At 45.0% G+C, this 9,817-nt stretch overlaps 2 protein-coding genes across 3 annotated transcripts; one reads left to right on the top strand and one right to left on the bottom strand.

The window, feature by feature from the left end:
• Positions 1-903: 903 nt before the first annotated feature.
• CYSC1 (cysteine synthase C1) lies at positions 904-4,461 on the top strand. 2 transcript variants are annotated; one of them, XM_048675139.2, is made up of 8 exons: positions 906-1,204; positions 1,298-1,407; positions 2,673-2,730; positions 3,122-3,575; positions 3,684-3,763; positions 3,843-3,902; positions 4,017-4,097; positions 4,200-4,461. In XM_048675139.2, the coding sequence occupies exons 1-8, from the start codon at positions 1,004-1,006 to the stop codon at positions 4,296-4,298; spliced, it is 1,143 nt and encodes a 380-aa protein (XP_048531096.1). In that variant the 5' UTR covers positions 906-1,003; the 3' UTR covers positions 4,299-4,461. The 2 variants fall into 2 exon arrangements, with proteins under 2 accessions (XP_087377491.1, XP_048531096.1); XM_087521365.1 differs by having other exon boundaries at positions 904-1,204; positions 3,843-4,097.
• A 1,562-nt stretch (positions 4,462-6,023) lies between these two features.
• LOC125510053 (uncharacterized) lies at positions 6,024-9,073 on the bottom strand. The gene is made up of 4 exons (XM_048675140.2): positions 8,758-9,073; positions 8,591-8,663; positions 8,286-8,451; positions 6,024-6,509 (listed from the first exon to the last, which is right to left on the bottom strand). The coding sequence occupies exons 1-4, from the start codon at positions 8,903-8,905 to the stop codon at positions 6,393-6,395; spliced, it is 504 nt and encodes a 167-aa protein (XP_048531097.1). The 5' UTR covers positions 8,906-9,073; the 3' UTR covers positions 6,024-6,392.
• Between the last annotated feature and the right edge of the window lie 744 nt (positions 9,074-9,817).

Raw genomic sequence — 9,817 nt, 5'->3', positions numbered from 1 at the left:
CCAATGTATGACTTGGCTTAATTGGCCTCGTGCACCCCGACAGCACATGCAGCAGCCCCACCCCAAAGCGGGCGGGCGGGCGCGCGTGCATGGATGCATGGAAGTGGTTTGATTTCCAGCAATCACATACAGGCTACTGTACATGTCAGGGTGGTTGGTGTCCATGCATGAGATTGGGATGGATGAGTGGATATCCTAACTAGCCTCGTGCTCATTGGTTGGCGTCATGGATGATGGATGCACTGCATTTGGCCCCAAGAATCCAAGATGCCATCTCACCTCTTTGCTCCATCGAGCAGCCACCCCGAGCCTCCCAAAAAGAAAAAGGTCCCTCCCTCCCGTACGCGCCACACACGAGCATCTCCAACGCGGATCTTCCTTCCCTCCGCTTTTCACACTCACTCTCTCTGCTACAAGCTGCCGGCCTCCCTTCCTCCACTGTCTACTGCCTCCATTCCTAAATATAAATATTTTACAGATTTCATCGTAGGTTACATACGAATGTATATAAACATAATTTAGAGTATAGATTCACTCATTTTGCTTCGTAGATACTAGTCTATACTGAAATATCTAAAAGATTTTATTTTTAGAAAGAGAGGGAGTACAATCTTTGTAGAGATTTTACTATGGATCAAATACGGATGTATATAGATATATTTTAGAGTGTGGATTCACTCATTTTACACCGTACATGGTTCATAGTGAAATCTCGTTCTTAAATTGGTCCATAGTAAAATCTCGTTGCTAAATATAAGTCTTTCTAAATTTTTTTAATATAGATCACATATGAATGTATATAGACGCATTTTAGAGTGTAGATTTATTCATTTTACTCTGTATGTGGTCCATAATGAAATCTCTGCCAAGACCACGGATGGAGTATATATCTACCCGCAGCGTGCCCGCGAACCACATCACAGCACACCACACCAACTGCGCGCCACTGATTCATCAACTCCGCTCCACTAGCTAGGTACCTTCCGACCGAGCAGCCAGAGAGATGGAGAGGATGGTGATGAGGCTGATGAGGAACAAGAACCAGTCCCTCCGCCAGCTGCAAGGGGCCGCCGCCGGCGGGCTAGCGTCGTCGTCCTCCGCCCCCTCGACTGCCGGCGCCGCCGCGTCTCCCTTCTCCACCCTGCAGCAGCAGGAGGACCATCCCGCTCCCGGGGTGCTCAACATCCGGGACACCGCCGCCCACGTGCGTTACCTACACCCCGCTTCCATCTTCTTCCTCTAGTCCATATAGCTCCATCTGATACTCCCTCCTCGGATGTGATATGTGATATGGCAGCTCATCGGGCGGACGCCGCTGGTGTACCTCAACAGGGTGACGGAGGGGTGCGGCGCCCGCGTCGCCGCCAAGCTCGAGTTCCTGCAGCCTTCCTTCAGCGTTAAGGACAGGTTAATTGCTCATTATTACCTTAATTAATCTCCTCTTCACGTGGCAGTCACGCACATCCGATTCGTCCTAATTTACAAGTGCGTAGTACGAGATTAGGTAGTACTCCCTCCGATCTTCTATTGATTATAAGATCTTATTACAATCGATCAATATATGTGTATACCGATTGTAATAACATCTTATATTATTATGGGAGTACGTAGTAGATACGAGTGTGGTGTCTGTGGGCCGTTATCAATCAGTTGTCGATCATATTCCAGTGGCTGCAGATCAATTCCTGCATGTTGACACTTCGCTTCTGAATTCTGATGTGATAATATCCTGCTTGATGCGTCGGTTGGTGGACAAGAACTATAGCAGCTTATCCACTTCTGCTCTAGACTAGACAGTAGACAGCCAAGTGGAGCCAATCGAATATCCGGTCTCATAACAATAATATTGATGGTCATAATCAAAACACCAGATCTTTGACCTGTGCGTAGGCAGGCTCCAACAAGTCACCATCTATATGAAACCAGAAGATCATCAAACTATTTATGATCATCCATCCCTACCTGAACTAATACCGCCCACGAGCGGCATATATACGATCCATGTCATACTCACAGACGGCGACTGGTTAATCTAGTATTATCATGCTAACAGACACACACTGGTTGGAGGACATCTCGAGCAAAGTATTGTTATTGTTCTGATCTAGATAGCGACCGGAATCGACTAAAATACCCTCCCCATCGATCCGGTCGCTTTCGTGGGGAAAATAATGAAGGGACAAGTCAGGCTCCAGATCCATATCTTCTTGTCTGCCTCATTGTGATACATCGACAGTGATATGCACTGGGATCCAAGGAAAGAATTAGAGACAGATGCAGTTAGTCTTTTCTGTTATACAAGTCAGGATGAGTGACTAGTCCACCTTAATTTTGGTCCTTTAAGTCTTGTACTGGAGTACTTTGCAGTCTAGAACAATGCATTCTCCATCCAGATCTACAAGCTAGTGTGAAGCTGGCAACCTGGCTCGCTTGATCCCGTTGGGACAATTTGTTTTGTCTGAATTATATGATCCTTAACTGTTAACAAACCTGAAGGCTTACGATTTACTCTGCTTATTTTATTCGCAAGAATATAGCATAAACAAGCATGCAAAATGAAATAGGAACATTACCAACCTATTTCTTATCCGTCAGTATATCTGAAGGAAACAAGAATTCCACCTCCGCTTCCTGTGTGAATAAGTGATTAATACGTCTTATGTATGATCCAGGCCAGCAATCTCCATGATCGAAGATGCGGAGAAGAAGGGGCTGATAACCCCAGGCAAGGTCAGTCATCACTCATGCTTTCAGATAAATCGACAACTGTATTCCGCAAAAAGTACCTCTTGAACTCAGCTCAGGCCCATTCAACAACCATGAGGAAGTAGCAACAACTTGCTGTCAAAAAAAAGGGAAGTACTCCCTCTGTAAACTAATATAAGAGTGTTTACATCACTATTTTAGTGATCTAAACGCTCTTATATTAGTTTACGGAGGGAGTTGTAAATTTGGTAAATAAATAAGCATTAACTGTTATTTCACTTGGAAATAGCACTGAGATCGCAAACATGCTGAGACAATAGGAAGCATATACTGTCTTTTTTTTTGCGGGAAGGAAGCATATACTGTCACACCTGCATATGGATCTGAAACTAACCGCAAGTCGCTTCTGAAACAGACGACGCTGATCGAGCCTACATCCGGGAACATGGGCATCGGCCTGGCGTTCATGGCTGCACTCAAAGGGTACGAGCTCGTGCTGACGATGCCATCATACACCAGCCTCGAGAGGAGGGTGGTCATGAAGGCCTTCGGTGCGCAGCTCGTACTCACTGACCCGGCGAAGGGGATGGGAGGCACCGTCAGGAAGGCAACCCAGCTCTATGAGAACCATCCCAGCGCCTTCATGCTCCAGCAGTTCGAGAATCCCGCCAACGTCCAGGTGCACTACGAGACCACCGGTCCGGAGATATGGGAGGACACGCTCGGGCAGGTCGACATCTTCGTCATGGGAATCGGCAGCGGCGGCACCGTCACCGGCGTCGGCAAGTACCTCAAGGAGAAGAACCCCAACGCAAAGATCTATGGGGTTGAACCTGCCGAGGCAAATGTACTGAATGGTGGCAAGCCAGGTAGGCTATTGGTTTCTGAAAATGATCAAACCTTCTTCTTTGTTTCATGCTAGTAGATATCTTTTTTAGCTAGCTCCTGATCATGTTGCTAACTGAATCTAACTGCAGGGCCTCACCTCATCACTGGAAATGGAGTTGGATTTAAGCCAGATATTTTGGACATGGATATCATGGAGAAGGTTCTGGAGGTAAGGAATCAAACTGGGCTTCTTCTTTTGGTAGAATAGATTCTGTAATTCTTACTGATTTCATGCATGTAATTGACAGGTGAAAGGCGAGGACGCCGTTAAGATGGCGAAGCAGTTGGCACTGCAGGAGGGCCTGCTGGTAAGTAAAAAAATTAACTGCTCCCTAAGAAAAAGAAAAGGAATGGTTATATTGACTCATGTGAAACTGGACTGGTTACATCAAAATTGTGCTGAAATTGCTACATTTTCTCAGGTGGGGATATCATCAGGAGCCAACACAGTGGCAGCGATCGAACTCGCAAAGAGGCCAGAAAACAAGGGGAAGCTCATCGTGGTACGACATACATACCCATATCTATGAATTTTATACAAAAATATGTTAAGATGGAGAAGTTTCAGAAGACTGACTGACCAATGCACCTGTCTGTTGTTCCAGACTGTTCATCCGAGCGCAGGAGAGCGATACTTATCGTCGGCGCTATTCGAGGGTCTGAGGAAGGAGGCTGAGGCAATGCAGCCAGTGCCAGTGGACTAACTTGGAGCTATACAGCGCATGTAGAATAAATTCACTGCAACCATGTTGCAAGTGCTAGTCATACCTCATTGCGATTCTTCAGTTTGTTCATCATGTGTACCTCTGTAAACAATGGTTGAAATGGTTGAAAAAAGGAATTATCTCTCTGGAGATCTATGATGTACATGTGTTTTCTTCGTCTCATTTACAACTTCTTTCTGCTGCAAATGATGATTTCGTGCTTCTTTGATAACAACAATGCATACTTGGTTCTACGTTGAGAACGGCCTTCACCATCATTGTCCGTATCGATGATTCTTCTGAGTGGTTCCTGCACTTTCAAACAGAAGTACAAAGCCACGATCACACACTCAACAAACATAACGCAAGCGCAACTTTTCAGTAAATTCAGTTGTATGCTTTTTTCAGAACCAGAACTCGGTGGATGTTCGCCATGAATTGTGAGCAGTATTGCAACAGGTGCGCGTTAATAGGAATCGCTGAAAGCATTCATACTCAGGCTAGCCAACACCTTTAGTTTGCTCGAGGTGTCATATACCAATTTGACAATTTCATTGACACAAAGGGGCAAGGTATCAGTGATTACCTTCTTAGTTTGCTCTTGTGGATTGACCTTTCGATCCGTCCACCTCTTTCTGTGTAGGTGCCAGCCTGTATCTTGAACCAACCAATCGAGCTGATTTTACCTTTCCATGTTCTACATTTAGATTCAGATCTGCCTCTCTAGTAAGATAAATGTAAGGTGTGGCGAGGCTGGCATTAACAAGCAAGCATTATCACAATCCAAAACCTAACAAGGACATAAAGAGCAAAGCAGTAAAAGCATGTATATGCAGAGCAGAGTCATAATTGTAATACAACCGAAAGTCAGGAATATAATCTTCCTGAAGATAGAGAAATTGTGTTTCTACTCGTGGAGCAATACAATTTGTTCCATTTCAAGATTTGAATTGCCAGTGTTAACTAGTTCTGCCATGAAAATAGGCACATTCCACAAGATCATGCAGATAAGAATGTCAATTTACTCATCTTTTGAGAAGTTTACCAATGTTTAGCGCTTTCATTGGAGGTTTTCAGAGCTTGGAGTCTCAGTAAGCATACTAACAGAAACCTTTTTTGACACATCCATGGTGAAAATTATCACTTCAATGCTCCAGATTACAGGTATATATTTTGTGATGTAATGCCCCTTCTATGTTCAACAGCACCTAGATCCAGTCTGACATCGCGAGATTCAGGTTAAGTTGATAAATCTGGCACCATGAGATTCTGGTAAAGTATATAAATACTGTATAACATCTCTGTGTGCTTAGCTAAGAACTGAACTCTGTAAGAAACTAATGTTAGAATATTACGATTTTGTTGCTGGCATTTGTTCCATCTGAGGTCTTCTATTTATCCCTGGTGTTTGGTCCAACGGTGGCCTTCCATCTGTTACTGGTGTTTGATTTATCTGGGGTCTTCCATTTCCTACTGGTGTATGGGTGATCATGCGGCTTCCATTTGTTCCTGGTGTTTGTTTCATCAGAGGGCTTCTATTTGCTTCTACATCTTGGTTTCTCTGTGGTCTTTCATTGGGGTAGCAGCTGGTGCGAGAGTTCATAAGATTCAGCTGATCAGGATTTCTTTTCGTGCTGCCTTCAGCAAGTACTTTGAGATCATTTATCTTGTTATCTGCGACATGTTAGAATATATCAAACTTTGTTGTCTTTGCAAACAACGAAATAATAGCACGATTATAATAGATAATCAATCGGCTTGTAGATTCAAAATGCTCATTCCACGCATGATACATCATCACAGCAACGGTGATTCATCAGAAGCGGAACTTAACCACCGAAAACACACCGGATCCACAGAGGAATTCAGTGGCAACAGCTACCTAGCCTAGCAGGCTCCTACCAAAAGCCCAGTTCCTACAGCCGGTAAAGGTTACAGAAGAATAAACTCTCTATTGCTGTGCCTACACTCGGGCGAAGGCGGAGCAGCAAATGCCCTCCTCCTGCCGCTGATGTTACATTGTTACATGATGAATCTCCTGTGAGAACAAACAAAACTGCAGGACAAAGCAACCGGGGAAGGAAGATGGGGAGGCTAGAGATTCCGATGCGGCATGACCCTTCCTTCCGGTACCCTTTTGTCGACGCGGCCTATCTTGCGGGGCGGCCACACCACGTGTGTCACCCTCCCCTGCACCAGACCAATCGGCACCTGCATGCAGCAGACAACAAAAGGATAATAAAGATGTTCATCATTGCCAGGACTACAGCCGATATCAAGTACACAGGTGTGCTCTATTTTCCCACCAAAAATTGTGCAACCTAAGACATAAAAAACTCTCCTGACTTAACATCAGCCACAAATGTAACTTGCCCTAGCATGTGTGTTGCTGCGTTTTAAACCAAAAGTACTATAAGACAAACCAGTATTCTGGATTCAGGCTAATTTTAAACTGCAGATGGACTGTGCTTCAATTTCAATGGTGACAGTAACCAAATTGGACGCGGCACCATGGCAGTATCAGAAATAGCACCGAGACAAGTGCAAGCCCAGCTCTGCTAAGCTGGATTAGACAGTTATTCCATTGAGGTAATGCAATACGTGTTTGATTTACTACAATACAAGCTGGAACTAGAACAAAGCAGCGAATATAAACAGAGGAATACAAGATAGCAACACTCAGAGCAGAGGAGCGGCTTCATGTTGGCTCGATTCTATGCATAAGCCCGAACCATAATGGGTGATATTTGGGTTTCATTGGAATAAGAAGTGCAGGGGGGTTGCTGGATCTGATAGAACATCCAATTATATCTTAACTGGGATCTCTAATACCGTAATACGTTTAGCTGAATGGTGTATAATCACTCCATAAAATGATTTATGTCCATGCAAACACATCTGTTTCTCATGTATCAGAAAATACAAGGACTTACATTACATGAGTTCTCAAACAAAATTAGATTGGCACTCCTCACCGCTTCCTCCCTGTCATGGCACTAACTTGATGTCTACCCAGAGCACGACTTGTAACAAAATGAGAAACCTCCATGGCTGGGATTGATGAGGTAAGCTGATGGTCGGCCTCTGGACAAATTTAACTAGGCTGGCATCTGCCAAGTCTCGCGCAGACTCTTGGAAAAATAGATAAGTCTCCAGAGATGACTTTGACTCTGCGACTGACGAGTGGGCGGCAGACTCACGGACACTTGTCTAAACATAAAAACATGTGACATGGACAAGCCAACTGTCCAAGCAGCATGCAAAAATGCAGCAATATTTGATGTTAACGGTAATTAATTGTTGCTAGTTATCTTTGTATGTATCTGCCGTTGGACTCTTTTCTCACTTTACACATGACTGGAAGATATCCCAGTATTTTATAGTCATGGTAATAAAAATTAACTGTCGTCAATTATCTTTGCACGTGTCCTTCCTTGGACTCTTTCTACACGTTACATATGTGTGCTCTGTTCTAGCAAAGTTTGACCGTGGAAATTGTTTGGGGTTTTCCAGATGAACCTCGGTGGAGAAAGCAGGAGAGCAGCTCATTGGCAATGGGCTCTTTCTTGGCCAGTGATGATGAGAATTACAACTCCATACTTAAATCCTCTTGATATTCACTTTGATATGCAAGTCAATACTTTAGTACTAGTAATTTTCCAGAGGACATGTAACCAGTCTGTTTGTACATTTGCTCCTTTGGTTAGTTCTTCCTAATCCAATGCATTCTTCATAGTTCAGGCTTGGCCTGATGGTAACCCTATTTGAAACAAGTCTCTCAGTACAAATTCAGTGGCCTATGCCACACAAGTTTTCGAGAGACTCTTCGCAATACAGAAAAGTCTGCAGGGGTGACTAAATCGTTGACGGCGACGAGTGGGTGGGTGACGTTCCAGGGAAATTCCAGGATTAAAATCTTTGCAAAACAGATCTTTCTAGCAAGACGCAAAATATGGGTAAATTCAAGGGAGCAGTAGAATGTCTTACTGGGCCATAGGCTCTCGAGTCCTGGCTGACGCTGCCATTGTCCCCTTCGAGCCAGCAGTGGCCCTCCGGTATCTTCCGGATCTCCTCCGTCTCCGGGACGCTGATCCAGTCGCCGGGCAGCCCAATCACCCTCTTGATCGCCTTCCTCTGGTGGTCTACCGGCGTCCTGCATGCACACCAGCACCAAGAATCAAGATCCGGTATATATCTGCACCACCACACCCATGACCCACTGGAAGCATCATTGAACGCCCTGGAAGCAGCCCGGCCGGGGCGTCGGCGGCGGAGGCGGCGAGCGAGCTTACACGAAGGTGACGACGTCGCCGCGGGAGAAGTCATAGCGCTCGAGGCAGAGCCGCTCCACCAACGCGTATTCACCTGGCGGAGATGCCAGCGACGGTAAGAAATCGAAGAAGAATCCGGCTGGTTGTGTCCGTGGCCCGTAGGCGGAGAGGGGAGACGTGGGGCTTACCTGTCCTGCCCTCGAAGGTAGGGTGCATGGAGGCGCCTCGGACGGCGGCGACCGTGAAGTAGCGGTCGGAGACGGTGAGGCCGATGAGGGAGCCGGCGATGCAGGGCTTCACGACCGACCTGAGCGCGGCCCACGCCCCCGCCGCCATGTCCGGAGCTCGGCCCGGGTGGTGGTACCCTTGCTCAGACCGCTGCGACGCGGCTGCTCGCCGTCACAGTTGAGGCGGCGGCGGCGGCGGCGGCGCGGTCAGGGTCGTAGCGGCGAGGAGTACGGACTACTAGCATTCCGCTAAGAAAAAAAAACCCAGAAATCCAACTCGGTGCCCAGGCTCATCTATTCCAGATACGAAAAAAAAATCAAAATAAATACTAAAACAATTTAAACAAATCCATTTTTTTAGATAATTTGATGTGTGAGGTCCGCTTCAATTTCAATTCATTTAGACATCTGAGCAGCTCTCAGCAAAAAAGATAAATCGGGTCAGAACAGTGCGTGAACAGTATTTTTTTTACAAACCCTAATTTTGTCTTTTTTGCCGAGAACTCCTTAGATGTCCAAATAAGTTAAAATTTGAAGCGGGCCTCATGCATCAAATTATCTACCATAAAAAAAATAGTTTTTATGAATTTTTCTAATATTTGTTTTGATTTTTTTCGTCAACGAGAGTGCAGATGAGCTCGGGAGCAGAAACTCCGCATCCAAAAACCCCTCCGTTGTTTTTTTTTGTCTTTTTTTCATTCCCACTTTATTTATTTACCGCCTTTTCTTGCAACTGTTTCGTGTGGAAAAAATATTTTGAAGGTGCAGACTTTATTTTATTTTTACCTTTTTCTGATATATATATATACTCCCTCTATTGGGAGTTAACTAATGTGAATGGTCATCTCAGCTAATTCAAAAATGAATAGCTTTGCAATGAAGGAAGTATGTAATTTATAACTTACATATTTACTAGTAGACTGCCCGTGCGTTGCCACGGGCATTTGAAAATTTGAATTTGTTGCATGTAAAATTTTACACACATAGAAAGATAGGCAATAACAAATAAAAAAGTAATTGG

This window comes from Triticum urartu, chromosome 5A (assembly GCF_056163025.1).
Source record: "Triticum urartu cultivar PI428250 chromosome 5A, HENAU_Tu73, whole genome shotgun sequence".
Classification (NCBI taxonomy): Eukaryota; Viridiplantae; Streptophyta; class Magnoliopsida; order Poales; family Poaceae; genus Triticum; species Triticum urartu.
This window is presented reverse-complemented; position numbering and strand designations above follow the sequence as displayed.